The 18543-nt window shown below is 38.7% G+C and overlaps 1 protein-coding gene across 3 annotated transcripts in view; it reads left to right on the top strand.

Annotated features, from left to right (window-relative positions):
- Positions 1-18543, top strand: part of EXOC4 (exocyst complex component 4) — a 739217-nt gene that overhangs the window by 104265 nt on the left and 616409 nt on the right. For all 3 annotated transcript variants that reach the window (XM_084787371.1, XM_084787373.1, XM_084787372.1), the window contains exon 7: positions 1227-1404. In XM_084787371.1, coding sequence (XP_084643497.1) covers positions 1227-1404 — 178 coding nt within the window. The remainder of the gene's footprint in view (positions 1-1226; positions 1405-18543) is intronic.

Raw genomic sequence — 18543 nt, 5'->3', positions numbered from 1 at the left:
TATGGTAATAAAGTCTTGTTAATTGACACCGCCATAAAGCGCCTCTGCTTTACTGTTGTACTCTGCAGGCTGACTTATCAGTTTGTTCAGGATCTGGGAGCTGAGAAACATGCAATGAAGTTCACATTCTCAGGTTTTTAATCTTCATTCATGATATAGCCATTAAATTTATTCAGTAAATATTTACTGACCATCTTCTAAGTGCTCTTGAGCATAGAAAAATATAGTGTTGAGTCTACTCTGAAAAGGAAATAGTGGAGAAGGGAGGCGGAAAACATGCATAAAGGTAAACGTGACCTGTACGTGTTAAGCTACATATGTAAGCCACATGTGCTAAGTTCCCTGAAGCTAGGTTGAGCTGCTCTCCAAGCTGTGAGGAGGAAGTAATTCTAGCCCTAAGGGACCAGTACAGCTCTAAAGCTCAACGGTAGAGGAATTACTTTGTATCCATGACAGAAAGCTCTGTGCTTTCTCTAAGTACACATCTGTATTCTAGAAAGGTAGTGAGAGGTAGGTGGCTAAATGCACTGGCTTGGAAATCAAGTTTTGTTCTCAGACCAGCTGCTTGGCAACCTCACTTTGTGTCCTTGAGTGTATAGAATCGGTGTAATAGTATGTGTCCAGCATATCTCACTATGATAAATGAGATAATGTGGATGCCCGAGCTGCTCCCTGCAGTGAAAGTCAGATTGCTTAGCAGGTGTCTATTTTTTTTTTCCCAGACACCTTAGGCCATGCATTTGAATGATAGTAAGCACAGCTTCCCATGACTAACAGGATTAGTGCCCTTACCAAAGCACTCTACTTATTGTTAGGGAATAGCATCTTCTGTGTGGCCTTTGAACTGCTGTCGGAAAAATTTGTCAGAATTCACTGGAGACAATCTATATGAATACAGAGTAGTTGTGATCCATAACCTCAAATATGCTAAAAAAGGAGCTGTGTTTATTAGGCTGCCGGTTTAGGGACATTACAATGGATTTATAAATTCTTAAGTCATCTCCACTTAGTGACAGTAATCTGAGTCTAGATAGATTTAGAAGATTACTTATGTTGTACAGCTTTTCAAAAGTCAAATCTGTTAGAATGTGAAACTTTACTGCTTATAATGTGATATGATTCTCACTGGAGGCAATATTTTTTTCTTGCAGGCAAGTGTAAACCATTTGTGTGTGGTTGTATGCACATCTGTAAATGTTATTTATTTGTTGGTTTGTTTTCCACAGGTTACTTCTAGAACTGCTGGAACTATTGTTTGATAAGTTTAATGCTGTAGCCGCTGCACACTCTGTGGTCCTGGGGTACCTGCAGGACTCTGTTGGGACCCAGCCAACACAGCAGGAAGAAGAGATCAAATTATACGATATGGCAGATGTGTGGGTAAAGATCCAAGATGTGCTGCAGGTAAGGGCTTTGTACAAAGGCTATCACCCTGATTGGGGGCAACAGTGTAGAGCAATAGAAAACAGTTACCTAAATTATTAAATTAGGAAGCACAAACTTCATGAAGAAGTACTGCTTTTAATGAAAGGGCGTGACGTTACTTTCTGCCATCTTTCAAAGGATGTCTAATGAATTATTATTATTACTATTATTATTATTAATTATTTTTGGGGTCAAGATTTAAGAAGAAGAGCTGATTCTCAATATGTAACAATCAAAGATATAGACTATCAGGATTTCTACTCATTTGTTGTTCTTTATTTCATTGAAATTAGTTATATATTTAGCTAATAAATCACTTGGAGGAAGATCATGAGTTTGAAGTCATTCTGGGACTTACAGAGAGTTAACTGATGGCCGTTGCTATGAAATGAGACCCTATTGTAAAAGAAAGAGAATAAGGGTGTGCCTGTGTGCGAGGGAGAGACAATAAGTATTAAAATGTTTTAAAGCTATTTTATGAATATGATTGAGCTGAATTTTGCTGGCTGTTTTCTTACAATCACCTTTTCCAGGCATTGGGTTAAATGACAGGTCAGGAGCTTATTCTGAGTGATGAGAATAAATCTAAGGTTAGAAATGTATCACTCTCATTTGTTGGAGATCAAAGGAATTACATTACTGCTTGTTATGATACTGCTGACATGGCATTTAGAAAGTGCAGTATATTTTTCTCTTTGCCAGCAAAATATATTTGATTTGGCCAGATGAAAATTAGGATGCAATTAAGAGTTAGCCAAAACAAGTTAGACATAGCTAAGTAGAAATGGTAATATCTACTTAATATTAAAAAAGGTAAGTACATGTAGAGAGTTGAAAAATGTAACTGTTGGAATGAAATCATTTGCATAGAAAATAGGAATATTTGCAGTGATAAATAAATCATGAATGCAAATTGTAGTCATTTTTGATACTATATGTATGCTCCTGGTAGATTGAATAAGATTGATTCTTAGTAACTCATTTTATAGGCTTATTTTTGAGAGTGAGGTGAAGTGCATTCGCTCTGTTTAGATGAATTGAATCTTTTTTTTCTGGATTATTTTTCCTAATATATCAATTACTATGTACCTGTAATAGGTGCTTGAGAAATGTTTGTATATTGGATCCAATACTGGTTATTTAACACTTTCCATCCTGATTTGTTTATAGAAACATTTGCCACATAGAAATAAAACATGGTTTTCATGTTATAAAATAACATGTTAAAACAATTTCAAATATTGTTGGAATTCTAGACTCATACTTCTGGCCATGTTGAAATTACCTCTTGTAGTAATAACTGAATGGTTTCAAATGAATTGATTAGCAGGAAGTGAGGTTTGTTCCACGTGTTTCTTGCTTCCCCTGATTGGTACTTTTCAATCTGTTACCATAGAGAAGTGAAGGCCAAAAGACTATCTTAGCAGAGGAATCAGGGATCAGAGTTTAGGGATGTAGAGGCTTCTGAAACTTGTGAGTTAGGGTACTGAAGAGGAGGAATTTGCATGCAAAAGGAGCCCTAGAAAGCTTGAAGATGAGTTACCTGAGCACTTAGTGAAAACATACCACATGCCTTAGCATATAACAACCACTGTGGTGCCCATGGCTGCCTGGAGATTCTGAAAGGATATGCAAATATTTGGGAATGAGGAGAGAACATGCCAAAGTATCCTGTGGTTTCAGATGTGATGTTATGCCTTAGGAACATAGCCTTTTGAATCATAGAGCAGCAGTTAATTCATACAGCAAACTCCCAAAGTCTCTCCTGAATTGAGCCAATCCACTTGTAAAGTAGCTGACTGGCAGATCTAACTCTCTCCAAAGTAAGATAAAAGAATCCAGATTCCCAGTAATGATGCACACTCACAATATCTAGCATGCAGTAATAACACTTGTGCAAAAGTATGAAAGTGTAACTCATAAGCAGGATAAAAATGGACCAAAATTAGCATCTGAGATGAAAACATCACCAGATGGAGTAAGTGTTAAATTGTGTATTCTAGAGAGGGTCAGTGACCCTACTCATAGATCAGTGGGACCCATTCAAACCAAAGCCCGTAGTGACAGCAGGCCAAAACCAAAAGGAATAAAGCCATTAGTCTCCCTGATATAGTTTCTTTCAGTTTAACAACTATGTGGTTGCAGTGGTAGAAGGAGACGATTAGGGCAGAAAATTATCAGAAGAAATAATGGTCAAAATTGGTAAACATATAGACCAAAAATCAAGAAGTCGAACCAATCCCAAGCAAGACTAACAAAAAGAAAATCAATACTGGGTATGCTATCAGTTTGCTGAAAACTAAAGGACAGAAGTCTTAAAAACAGCCTGAGAAAAAAGGACATGCCACCTGTAGGTGACATCACTGATTTTGCCTCATAATCAGCATAAGCCAGAAACCAATGAATTTCATCTTGAAAGTGCCAGGAAAAAAAAAAATGTCAATCTAGTATATTGTTATCAGTTGAAAGTATCCTTTGAAGTCAAGGTAAAACAGGCATTTCCAGATGATTTAAAGCTGAAAGTATTTAGACCTTCATTTAAGAAATGTAGAAAGTTTTTTGAGCTGAAGGAAAGTGGCACCAGATGGTAATTACAGGTCAAAAATATGTGGGTAACAGTGAAATATCATTTTCCTTACTTATTGATTTCTCTATCTTTTGATGAAGTTTCCTTATTTATGTTTAAAGGAAAACTAATAGCCATATTTGATAATTTTATAACATATATGAAGTTAATTATGTAACAATAATTTCAGAAACTATTTCTGACAAAAATGTCATGACATATTTCTTACAGCAAATGTGAAGATGTATAATGTTTAGAATAAACTATGATAAGTTCAGAGTATGTAATTTAATCCATAGGGCACTAAAACAATAAAAAATATATATAGCTAAAAATCTTGCCAGAGGAGATAAAATGATCCCCGAATAATTAATTAATTTAAGTGAAATCATGAAAGGAAGAAAAAGAACAAAGGAGAAAGATAAAGAACAAAGCCAAGATGATATGGGTAGGACACACAAAAAAAGGTTTATATACAATATAATATACAATTATATTAAATATAAATGACTAAACATCCAATTAAATGGCAGAGACAATATTGGATTAAAGATGAATAAAACCAAGACCCAGGCATGTAATCTCAATAAATGTACTGTATTATATTTTTATTACCTTTTGAACTTTTAAATAATTTTAAAGTTTTAGGAAAATTTTAAGAATAGCAAAAGACTACCCATATGCCTCTTTGTTGAAATTTGCCTATTGCTAACATTTTATTACTTTGCAAATTGTCCTCATATACAACACACACATTCTCTCTCTCTCTCTCTCTCTCTCTCTCTCTCTCTCTCTCTCTCACGGTTCTTTGAAAAATACAGCAATTTATATTACCTACTTCATATATTCTCATTTATTATAAGATCCGATAATGTAGATAATGTAGCTGTCTATTTTTTTATTGATATCAGTTGAACAGAATAGGACATTTAAATATGACATCGCCATACATGCAGATGCAGCAGTTCTGCTCCTGCAGTAGGTGAGTTCTGTCTTTGCATAATTTAAATCAATATTGCTAAGTTCTTGAACAATAGTGAAATGATCCTAATTTTGCCATGAGAAAATGATGACAGTTGTGAGCAGTGCAAATTAGGTATCCTGTCTTCTTTTATTTACAGTGGCTTTAACAAACGCAAGTAGTTCCTATACCTTTGAAAACAAAACTCATATTAAAAATGGTGATGATAAATGAAGAAACTTAAATTTCATTCAGTATTAATGTATTGAATGTATGTTGTAACAATATGTATTTCTGGCTTATTAATTTAGTGATTCCTTCCATAGCTTAACATGGATGATTTAGGGATTGTATTTTCACATCATAGACTGAGATATTTTAGCAGATTTAATGGAATGCAATTTATATGCTGTAAAGTTCATTCATTTAAAGTACAGGTTTTATTGTTTCTCAGCCTATTGGCTAAGGTCAACTATAAAGAACAGTTTTTACAGTGTGTTTATGGAATTATGCAGCCATAGTCACAGCCTAGTTTAGAAATGTTGTCTTTATGCCAAAAGGGCATCTTGACTCTATTAGACGTTACTTCTCATCCTCCATTCTAACACTGATATCTGTATCATGGACCCAGAGCCCTCTGATCTTCTTTAGTGTAGATATGTGGGCATTTTAGTTCAATGGAAAATGCACAGATCTTTTAAAGAAATGACTCTAAAAAGGTGCTATTTGTATGCCATTTCTGTTTAGAGTATTCTTAGCATGATGATTGGCTGGGTCCATGTAGATCCCTTGGGGTAGAGATTTTGGGGAGCTGCACCACACAGCACCAACTGCAGCATTGGTCCAACGCCTGTGAGATACTATCTGTTAGTAAATAGCACAAAAGGAATGAATGGGCAAGGGTATTCAGGCATGTGAACAGGAGCTTTTAAGTGTAATAGAAGATTTATTTTGTGGTGTAGAAGAAAAGTTTTGATTTGGTTATAAGCTTTGGAAGACCCTTAGTGTCACTGGCTGGTTTGTGAGCTGTCTTTAAGTTTAATGGCTTCTGAAGCTGACTGCCCATCAGATTCACTTAGAGATTGACTTAACCCTACCTGTACCTTTGAATGAGAGTCACTGTGGACAGTAAGTGCATTCTATGCCCTTTAACCCCCTGGTTTATTGATATATATATTCATTTAACAATCTATTTATTAGTTCAGGATGTTGACTATCAAAATGCTTTTGAACCGGTAGCACCAACAATCCTCAGAAACATATTACTGTGCGTATTTACCCCTGCTTCTGATTTACTAAGACTGTGAGAGCAGGGTGGGCTCTTTGCTTAGGCACTATTGAGTCTTTGGAAAGTTTGATTGGGTTATGATAAGGAAGGAAGGTTAACCAGGTAGCAGTGAAATTGCTGAAAAGACGAGAGGAAGACCGTAGAATAAGGCAGGAAAACGGTTTTGGAGGACAGTGCGAAGTCTTTGGCTTATATTACTGTAGATATTGTCTAATGTGGAAAAAAATAGTCTTTGATGGTGAACAATGCCAAAAGAATGCACAGATGAAAGAAAGAGTGTGTCAGCTTTTTGAGCATGTAAAGAGGAGCACATGGTAGTCCATGGACTCTGGCAAAGCCAAGGAGAGCCGCCAAAAGCATACATTGTACAGTCTGAATGGTCTTGTACAAGCAATGCCACAGGAGACCCTGGCTGGGAAGTGTCTGGCTCTATGGCAGGTTTAGGACAGGGAAGAGTTTTCATGTAGAGTTTTATGCATAGGACCAATTTAGTTTCCATATGCTTCTTGGAAGAATGATCTTTAGGTTAAAATTTGCTGTTGAAGCATGAAATAATTGAAGATAGCAGGCATCTGCATTCAAGCATGAGTGAAAGTAAGATGACATGATGAATGAGTTATAAGTGTTTGGAGTTCAATTTTCAGTGTTTGCTTGCATGGAAAATTTTTTTTCTAAAAAATTTAAAGAATTTTTAACCATTAAAATTTGAAGAAAAAGAAAATTCTTAGCTTTTAAATCTGTAGGCTGTAGCTTTCTGCTTGAACCTGGGCTTCCCTTGCAAGTAGAACCTATCTTTTAGTCGGAAGCTTATTTGCCTCAGCATGTTCCTGTCTGGAGACAGTCAGCGAGGAGACAGGGCCATGGCTTTCACTGTAACAAGGTGTCAGCCCTGTGACCACACAGCGTTGCACCCCTTTTTCGGCTTTGCACTTTTATGAAACTGTAATAATAGAAATACACGGTTTTACCCTTCTGAGCAGCAGAACTGCTCCTTCCAAAATATCACCTACTTGGTGACATGCCTGTCATACCCATGGCTGCACATTTTCAAGTGTGTAAGACTGGGGTACACTAAAACCACAAAAGTATTCATTTCTTACTAAGCCTTGTGTAACAGAGGAAATAAGAGGGCCACTTTGAACAACCTCATCCTCTCAGCTGTATGATTCTGAAAAGATGTAATTTTTTATATCTGGTTTCCAAACAAAACTGTCCATTTGGCCATTGTTGGCTGAAATATGTAATTCTTTGGTGTGCTTAATAGTGTCCACAGACTTAGGCAGTGGATCCCAAATGCTTTGATTTCAACTAATGGCGAATCTTGAACAGCACATTCGGTTTCTAGTGTCTTGATGTTCTTTTCTAGAGAATGTAAAATTATTTTACTTTGGTAACTGCTGCATTAATGTTTAAATAGTGATAAAATATATCTCACGGAGAGAGAGCTTGGAGTTTGCTGTCAGGGAAGAAAATCCAGGGAGATTATTGGTACTGCTCATGACCTAGAGAAGACTTTCAAGGAGACACACTGTTTCTATTTTGAATCTAGGCCTGGAACTGTGTTATTCTTAGGTTTTGTTGCATTCAGTATCTTCCCTAACTGAGGATTCCCATCCTTAAAGTGAAACTAGCCTTTCCAAGTATCTCAGCCACAAAACTTCAGGGCAGATTCTTCAGAAATAGGGTTTCCTTATTTCTCATACTCAAAAGCTTTAGCTGTTTGTTTGCATAGTGTGGTGAAGCTGTCAGCCTCTGACTGGTTCTTCAGAGTGGGGGTGCTCTTTTTTAAAAGTTTTGTTCTGTTTTGCAATGGGTAGAATGGCACACACCATGTAGAACTCAGTTAACCTTTCAAAGACACTTCACAGACCTTCCTCTAAAGTGCAGTCAGTTTGAATAGCACTAAGACTGCCCCTGTTCTGTTTCGTGGTTATTACTAATTCTTACAGCAGAAAGGATGGGCAGCCACGAAGATGGCTCAGGGCACAGATGTGGTAGATGCCAAGGCAAAGTATTAGGTTAGTGAAGGCTGGTGTATAGGGGGAGAGTAGATAGACTGAGCCAAACTTCAGAAGACAGAAGCTTGGCAGGGGACACCTCGAGTTGGCGGATGTGCTTGTAGGTTTGTTCTTGAATTTCTAGATACCCACAAAGACCTATTTTGGTCTGATTGTATCTTGGCCTATAGAACCACAGGCAGAAATAACAGGTCTTTCAACCTTGTGTGCCAAACTACACTTGCCTAGTTTTCTCTGAGATTTTTAGAGGATGAACTAATTGAAGGCAAGTTGTGTCACCATCCTGTTGTCACTGCTTCTTGATATGTGCTCACCGAGCTTTGGTTTGTCTGAACTTGATCCCCAGTGTGTGCCCATCACTAACTGATAGTTATAGCCGAAGCACTGTGCTATAGAAGCTCTTATGTGATTTGTATCTTCACTGACAATGATCATGTCTATCAGAGATTTCGAGAATCTGTTTTGAAATGTATTTTTTCCTTAAATCTATTGAATTGTTGAAGAAACATGTGTATCTGATTTCTTGACAGTTGTGATTTTTTTTTAAAAACCCGATTCTTTGTTGGTGAAGACAGAATTATTTGCAAACTTTATGACTTTAATCATTCACACTTTATTTCCCATAATTTGGTGAGTTAGGATGTCACAAACATGCAATGGTATGGTGATTCTGCATTCCATGGTGCCTGGCTGTTCACCATGGAATGGTGACTGTAGAACGTGCAGGACACTTCAGCATGTGACTGGCACCTTTGTGTTTCTACACGGCCCCTTTCAGTCTGACTCTACAGGCTGTTGGACTCTTAAACATGCTTGTTGGCTTCAGTGGCACTATTCTTCAGGGTAAGCTTGGAGATCTTTTCAAGCTCGCTATTGGATATGGCATTAACTACTTTCTTCAAGTTGATAGTGTGGTTTGGGTTCAAGAGAATGGAGAACAATAACAGAATATTTACCAATGTAGATTGGTTTAAGCTTTCACATTACTTGAGGAGTCATTGATGGTTTGGCTGATAACTTTGATGAGGTCACCTGAATATTCTGAGTGTTTTGCTAATTTCATGCTCTTTAGGCTTTCTTCCATCCTTTCGTCCTTTCCAGACTGACTAGTCACCAGGATAGCTATGACCTCTCCCTTTCTTTTCTGTTTTCCCTCGTTTTAGAGGAAATTGTTTTCATTATATAGTTTGATTCATTTGTCATTGGCAAATAGCATAACATGTTTTCATGGTCACCTTTCTTTCCACGATGCACAACTTTTGTTGTTTCTTGTGGTGGAGTGAGAACCAGCCCCTGGGCAGCCATGTTGGTTCCCCTACTTCTGCTCTTGTTCTGGAGCTATAGTGGAACATACAGTGGAGGGATATTATTGATGTGTTTGCTGTATTATGAATAGATGTAATGTTTAACTTAAAAGTAGAGTGGAAGTTAGAGTCCTTAGCCCTAAAGACGAGGTGAAAGGTGATATAGAACATTCTGTTGCAAAATTTCATGTGGTCAAAATTTGTTAGGGCGAGTAAGTAAGATATTCAAAGCAGACACGCTTCTCTAAAGCTCTGCTGCATAGGTAGGACCGTGTTGCTGTGGTTAAAAGGTGGCAAGAGACACATGCAGTAGCTAGAGAGGTCCCCATATTCTACTGAGTCCCATTATTTGGTGTGTTTTAAGTATATATGTTGCTGAATTCTTAATTCTGATTTAGTCATGCATATTTTATGTGTTTCATCTACATTTTTAAAACAGTGATTCTGCAGGGGTACATAGCTACAATTATCGGTGGACTTTGTTTGAAGTGTGTGCCACCCCCGCCGCCCCCCTTCCCCCCGCGCCGGCCCTGATTATTGGAATTTTAACAAATTCTAATATGTATTCTTCTGTTCCAGAGGCAGGATTAGCAAATGCTATAGTTTCATTTATATTAAAATCAAGACTATTGATATATGACTTTCCTGGGTGCCTTTGCCCTGTATACAGGCCATTTATATAGCCTAAAGGAAGGCTTCCATCCAAGTTTGGTTTGGTGAATCTATCAGTTTATTGTAATTTACAGTAGTATGGACAACTCACGGGCAGCTGTACCACCCAAAGCTCCCACTTCCATCTCAGTCAGTTGTTTAACTCTTATATGGTACTGATTGGCAACCCAGGGAGAAACCAGATCTCCAAAAGGCCTCCTGATGTTGTTCTTCATGAGCCACATGACACCCATCTTCTAGAAGGGAACATGGATAGACCTGATCTCATGAGGTTGTCCTGTGTGGGTTGTTACAGCTCTTTTACGATCAAGTCCTATCCAGAGGAAATAGCTACATTATACTTGTGAACAGCAGTCTTGACAATGAAAAAGATATACAAAATTGAATTTGGATTACTTTTTAAAGACTTGTCAGTGTTGCACATTTGTGAAAGTTTCTGTACTTTATACTAGTATAGCAAATGATGATAGGATGAAGAAAGTCCTTGGCCATGGAACAGAGCATCAATATATGCGCTTAACAGGGCTAAGAAAAATTAGGCTACTATGTTCTAATTGATCTTCATTTGCATATTTTGGTCAATTTCATAGTAGCAGCCTAAAGATAGCAAACATAGGTACTTCATGTTTATGATCTGAGTAGGTGATAATGCTCATAAACACATTCATTTATCCAAGACAGCTTTTGACTGGAAAACAGTACCACGGTGTAATAGTTATTGTCTTGTGTCTGTTTTTGAAATGGAAGCTTTCTAGGTTGCTTCTCTCTCTTTATTCATATTTATTTTATGTGAGCTTTTTCTCTGTTTATATTAATGGATCAGTGTGTATTTTCCCACACTCATTTCAGGTTATTAGGGTAAAAATTTATTTCTTCTAATATTTTTTATAAAATCATTTCAGAAATAATTTTGATCTGTAAGGCAGTATACATATATATATATATATATATATATATATATATATATACATACATACATATATACATACATACACACATACATACAGACATACACACACACACATACACACACACACTGTGGGACCTAGGGACATGGCAGGTTGTTTTAGTTTGTTCTCTAAGAAAATATTCCCACCATTACTACTAAGCAACAACCAACCAACAAACCAACCAACAAACACATAAAACCCAGGGCAGAACAATGTCTATATTATGGAGATTTTTGGACAGTTTGTGTATTTGGCTCTTTAAGCACTAGCTGCTATTATTATTTCTCCAATTTTCTACATTATGAAAAATTTTATGCATCCATTATCCAACTTCACAGTTATCAGATTATGGCCAATATTGTTTATTTTTTCCTAGCTATATTCTTTCCTCTATTTTGAAACAATCTTAAAGATAATATTGTTTTGTTTCTATTTCAATATGTGTCTCTAAAAGATAAGAACCATTTTTATAAAAACATAACCATAGCTAAGGCCAAAATTTCCTTATCAAGTATTCAGTAATACTTAGTTTCAGTTGTTTGCATGTGATAATTATATGCCTTTCCATTTGTGTGATTCCAAATGAAGTTGGAATATGGTTTGTTGAGTTTCTTAAGACTTCCGGTCTATACACTCTCCTTTATTATATTTTATTTTTCATCCCTTGGTGGTTATCAGTGAAACTTGATCATTCAATCTGCAGAACTTCCTATAGCCTGCTTTTGCTGATTGATTAGTGTTATTTCCTTTTTCCTTTTCCCTTATAACTTGAAGGTAAGGCTTGATCAGATTTAAGTGGATTTGAGGTGTCACATTTACTTCATAGATGGCAATAGATGCTCTTGATTTTTTATTAAAGGACTAACATGGTTAAAGTAATATTTTTTGGATGATTAATCTGGCAATAATGTTCAGAATGAATCTGTGGAGAAGGAAATAGATGGAGAGAAACCAGTCAGAAGACAAGTTCATTTAGTGTCGCTGCAAAAGGCTGGACATGAAAAAAAAAAAAAGGAGGTAGAGACTAGAGAAAGTTGTGAAAAACAAATGGCTTTCCAAAATCTGTTTGCAAGAATTCTAGCACATGAAGCTCCCCAAGTCAGGGTGAAAATTTTAAACCAGGTGATTGAGAATTAGGGTCAGAAGGATGGTGGCTTGTATTTTCATAACGTTGAGGCATTGACAGATACACCTGTAAAACTGTTACAAGGAGCTTGATTGGACGTGGGAGGCCGGGGTAAGAGACAGATTTTGGGGTCTGCCTGCATGCTGAGCATAGCTGAAATTATACAAGTGGTCACGTTAGAATGGAAGGGCTGAATGAGGACTCATTGCCTCATGTAGTCTGTAGACTCAGCTCTGTGGAGTTAGTTGTCACATAGGCGCAGTCTCTGAGTCTGGAGCATCCTGTGATGATGCCACAGTTTCCTCTTTTTTCTGCTATGTGCTTGTATCATACGCACTGATATGGAACATGCATGGAAACGCCAGTGGTTAAGCGCTGTCTTCCAGAGGCTGGTGTTTTCTTTGGCCATCTAGACTGACCTCTTTTGGAGGAGGTCCAGGCTAGGTCCGTAAGTGAGCCCGGAAGTGCTGAGAAGACAGTGCATATGAGATGCTGTGGTTCGGGGAATGGACACACTTCCCTAGTGTTTTTTATTTGCCCTGTAATTCCTGTGCTCACCTGCTTGGCTTCCCTACATCTGAGGATCTGTTGGCAAGACCACAGGTTTCTTTTTTTTTTTTTTTTTTAACACATTTTTATTGAAAATTAAAAATAATTCCTATTACATCTCATTTTCTATCCCATCCCATGCATCCTCCCATTCCTCCCTCCCTCCCACTTTCACCCCAATCCCCCTTCCCTATGACTGTGGCTGGACCACAGGTTTCTTGATGTACTCTCTTGTAGAATTTAGAAATTGGGAATCATTAAACATGTCACCGCTAACTAAAAGGAGTCTAAGAAAAAATATTCAACCAAAATACCTCTTAAGCTGCTTAACAGCATCTGCTTACTCGTGTCTTTAGATGCCTTTTGACTGTTGTAGAAAGATGACATAATACAGTTTTGCTACCAAATCTATACATGTAATTCAAAGTTCAAAGAAGGTTGATCCTTCTTTATTGTTATGTTCAAATCAATCATCTTCATTTTTTAAAAAAAATTATTTTTAATTTATATATTCACGTCACATCTCTATCGTATACCCCCTTCCTCCTCTCCTCCTGGCCCTTCCCTTCCACCCTCTTCCCCCGTCCACCCTCCCCTTGTCCTCTGAAAGGGGGAGCCCCCCCCAACCCACTCCAGCACATCAAGTCTGAGCTCATCAGGAGTGAGCATCAGGACTGAGCTCATCCTCATCAACTGAGGTCAGAGAAGGCCACCCTGTTAGGAGAAGTGATGGAAAGCAGGCAACAGAGTCCATGTTGTAGACAGCACCTGCTCAACTTACTGGGGGACCCACATGAAGCTCAAACTGCCCCTTGGCTGCATATATGTAGGGGCCTAGGTCCAGTCCATGCATGGTCTTTGGTTGGTGCTTCCATCTCTGTGAGCCCCCATGGGTCTAGGATGGTTGACTCTTTTGGTCTTCTTGCAGAATTCTTGTCCTTTTCATGTCCTTCTATCCTTACCCCCCACTCTTCCACAGGACTCCCTGAGCTCCGCCTAATGCTTAGTTGTGGGTCTCAGCATCTGATTCCATCAGCTGCTGGGTGGAACTTCTCAGAGAATAGGTAAATTAGGCTCCTGTCTGTACACACAGCAGAGTCCCGGGTTGTCTGTCTCCCATGGGGTGCATCTCAGGTTGGGCCAGGCATTGGATGGACATTACCTCAGTCTCTACTCTATTTCTGTACATCTTGTAGGCAGGGTAAATTTTGGGTCAAAGGTTTTATAGGTGAATTGGTGTTCCCTTCCTGCCACTCTAAGTACTTCCTGGCTAGAAGGTGGCCTCCTCAGTCTCCTTGTGACTCAATGCTAGGAGCCATCCCCATGTCCTCCCTGTAGCCTACCCTGTGCCAGGTCTCCTGCTTGTCTCAGAGATGCCCTCAGTTTTCCTCTTTTCTCCAATCCCTCTAACCTCCCCTCCGCACACTCCCCACATCTGATCCTCTCCCCTTGCTTTCCTCCCCACACCCTTTCTAGTTCCATCCATTTGCCTGCAAATTTCATGGTTTCCTTGTTTTTAATAGTATTCCATTGTATGAATATACCATATTTTCTTTATTTCTTCTTGGATTGAGGGATATCTGGGCTGTTTCCAGATTCTGGCTATTATGAATAAAGCTACTATGAACATAGTTGAGCAAATGTCCTTGTATGGTGGAGCGTCTTTTGGGTATATGCCCAGAAGTGGTATAGCTGGGTCTTGAGGTAGCACTATTTCCAATTTTCTGAGAAAGCACCAGATTGATTTAGAAAGTGGTGTACAAGTTTGCACTCCCACCATCAGTGGAGGAGTGTTCCCCTTTCTCCGTATCCTCGCCAGCATGTACCACTTGAGTTTTTGATCTTAGCCATTTTGACAGGTATAAGATGGACTCTCAGAGACATTTTGATTTGCATTTCCCTGATGACTAATGACTTTGAGCCTTTCTTTTTTTTTTTTTTTAATACATTTTTATTAATTTATACATATTACATCTCAGTTGTTAGCCCATCCCATGTATCCTCCCATCCCTCCCTTCCTCCCACTTCCCCCCTCTACTCCCCTCCCCTATGTCTGTGTCTGAGGGGGATCTCCTCCCCCTGAATATGCTCATACGGTATCAAGTCTCTCCTTGGTGACCTATTATCTTTCCTCTGAGTGCCACCAGGCATCTCCATCCAAGGGACATGATCAAATATGGGGCACCAGAGTTTGTGTGAGAGTTAGATCTTCTTCTCCACTCAACAGTGGAGAATGTCCATCGGCTAGTCCGGGTAGGGGTTCAAGGTTTTTACTGCCTATTTTTTCCTTGGCTGTTGCCACAGTTTGCGGAGGACCCCAGGGCCCAGACTCGCCTGTAGTTTTCCAGGACCCACTGGATCCTTCCATTTCCTCTTTCTCCCAGGCTTCTCACACCTAAAGTTTCAATAGGATGTCCTCCCCTCTTACCCATTATTCTGGTAGGTACAGTTTTTCATGGGGACGTACACCTTGGGCTAGTGTCTCGATATAAGTGAGTATATACCATTTAGCTCTTTTTGCTTCTGTGTGAACTCACTCATTATGACAATTTCTAGTTCAATCCATTTGTCCACAAATTTGGGAAATTCCTTGTTTTTAATAGCTGAGTAGTATTCCATAGTGTAAATGTACCACAGTTTCTTTATCCATTCTTCTGTTGAGGGACACGTAGGTTGTTTCCAAGTTCTGGCTATTATGAATAAGGCAGCTATGAACATGGTTGAGCATATGTCCCTGTTGTGTGGTAGTACATCCTCTGGGTATATTCCAAGGAGTGGAATAGCTGGGTCTTGAGGAAGCCCTATTCCCATTTTTCTGAGAAAGCACCAGATAGCTTTCCAAAGTGGTTGTACTAGTTTGCATTCCCACCAGCAATGCAGGAGTGTTCCTCTTTCTCCACACCCTCGCCAGCATGAGGTGTCAGTTGAGTTATTGATCTTAGCCATTCTGATGGGTGTAAGATGGAATCTCAGTGTCGTTTTGATTTGCATTTCTCTGATGACTAAGGAGGTCGAGCATTTCTTTAAGTGTTTCGACTTTGAGCCTTTCTTTAAGTACTTCTCTGGCATTCAAGATCCCTCTGTTGAGAATTCTCTGTTTAGCTCCGTACCCAGTTTTAAAATTGGATTATTTGGTTTTTTGGTGTTTAAATTCTTGATATATTTTTGATATTAGCTCTTTGTCAGATGTAGGGTTGGTGAAGATCTTTTTCCAATCTGCAGGCTGCAGTTTTGTCCTGTTGGCAGTGTCCTTTGCCTTACAGAAGCTTTTCAGTTTCATAAGGTCCCATTTATTAATTGTTTATCTTAGAGACTAAGCTGTTGGTTTTCTGTTGAGGAAGTTGTCTCCTGTGCCGGTGAGTTCAAGGCTGTTCCCCACTTTCTTAATAGATTTAGTCTGGTCTTATGTTGCCGTCTTTGATCCACTTGCATTTGAGTTTTGTGCAGGGTGATGAATATGATTCTGTTTGCATTACATGTAGACCAGCACCATTTATTGGAGATGCTTTCTTTTTTCCATTGTATCTTCAGTAAGATTCTATAGAAAATATGACACTTAAAGAACAACTTTCTTTTTTCTTATTTCATTCTAGTCTTCTCATAATTATTTGTTGGTAATTTCAAAAAATAGCTTATATGAGAAAGTGAAAATACACATTTTTAGATTAGCTACTTGAAGGTTTTGTATGGATTTGAAAATGTAAATTGAACAGCAACAAAATCCATGCTTTGGATATGATTCCAGTGGGTAATGGGGGCTGCATCAGAATGGCGTATAGCAGATGACGAAGGCGTGGCACCAAGTAGCCAGCCTCATGGAGGTGATGAATGACAGCACTTAGATATGTGTTAGCAGCGTGATATGGCAATGAAAAAGGCCAGCACTATTTTTGGCTGTGATGCACCAAACAACATGTCATCACTGAGCCAGGCTCATCATCCTTTCTTCCAGTTCTCAGGAAGTGGCATCTAGGCAGCTGCTTTGATTACTGGGCATGTGTGCCCCTGGAAGATAGGCAAGTGGGTCAGTGTCCTGGACAAAGCATTGGCAGTACTTGAGGACTTCAAATAGGACATATTTTGCAGCCTTTTAGAGGAAGTGGCACATTTGGGAGTGAGTGAGTGTGCTATTAAAATGTATTAACCCTTTCAGAGATAGGGAGATGGTGGTGGGATATTGTCATTGTAGAGTTTTTCACTAAAGAGAGTTTTGACTCCTTGCTAGTAGAAATATATTTAATATAGTGCACTTTCCAAGATCACACACATACTTTGACATATGGCAAATTATAAAAAAGGGACTTGTTTATGATCAGCTCTGTTCTGGGCAGAAGATCTTTGGCCATCATGGACAAGATGAAAAGAGGGACACAAAACAACAGGTGATACAGGTCTGAGAGTTTTGATGGGACATTTAAATACATCTGTTAACATTGGGGACAATAGGGACTGAGTAATTCTTTGTAGTAATCTTTAGAAATTCAGATACGAAATGGAGAAATTATTTACTTCCCACAATAGGGTAAGCCTGTATAGCAAAAGGAAATTAAGTAATGCAGAATATAAATGTAATGTCCGAGTGTATTTCTGCAGCAAAACTATTGGACCATAGGATAGCCTTCTGGGGAAATGCAGTTGAATTTTATTGGTCTTTTGATTTTGACAGAACTGAATGTATTTCATAGGGCAATAGGCTGGCTGTTCCTCTAGGCAACTTTAACTTACCTTTTCTCTCATTCTCTGTTGGTCTCTTTATGTAGTGAGGTCCGTAAGAAATTTCACATCTTATTTTTGTATACACAGGCATATTCTACATGATTTTCTAGGCTGACATGGGCTTAAAAATCTGAAGGTTCATTGTTGTTGGATTGGCTTGGCCGGCTCTCCTCTGAGTTCATGGAGTGCCTCCTTCCATCCGGGCACAGTGTTAGGGCCAGGACTGAAGGTGACTACGTTTAATAGAATGGGGTGGTATGTATTAGGCCAGACTCTTTTCCAAAGCTAGCTCTTAATCCGATGGCATTGCTCTTTAGTCTTCACTAGGTGCTTTGGGATTTAGAGAACTTTGGAAAGGGGATTGATACTTTCATTTTCTTCCCATCCCTCAGGATCTTGCTTTCAGGAGGATTGTGTGCCCTGAGTCTCTAGCATGTGGAAATATGGTCATTCTGCTTTTCTGGTCTCCCTCCCATGTGGTGATGTCATGTATTCCAGACTGTAGTAGTAACATTGCCAAATGAAGAAGGAAATTGACAGTGCAAATGGAATTTTAGTTTGTAGTAAATTAGTCTATTGGAACACTTTGTGTTCTTAGCTCAGCATTCAGTATCTCCACAGTTTGCACCATCCTCTGTCAGGCTTGTCTTCACTTGCTATGTAGTACAGTTGTATTCACATTGAACCATTATTTCCCTTTGTTTCCCAACTGTCGCTCTGTCATTCTTTAGTCTGTACTGCAAGTCTGCCCTACTGTACTTGCCCTCGTCGCTGAGCATCTTTTCTCTTGTGACTCAGTACTCTGGTTTTTATCTAAGCCATTGAGTTCTTTTTCAGGAGTTTTAGGAACTTTTTGTTTTTAGCTGTGTGCTCATTTGACATATTTGTATTTCCCTTCATTTAAGAAAATTTAATGCCCCCTCCCCCTCCCAGGACCACAGTCATTTTCTATCTTTTAATTTCTCAGT

The sequence above is a fragment of the Acomys minous genome (genome assembly GCF_964271855.1).
Source record: "Acomys minous genome assembly, chromosome: 6".
Taxonomy (NCBI): Eukaryota; Metazoa; Chordata; class Mammalia; order Rodentia; family Muridae; genus Acomys; species Acomys minous.
Note: the sequence above shows the minus strand (reverse complement) of the source record. Positions and strands in the feature narration are given on the sequence as shown.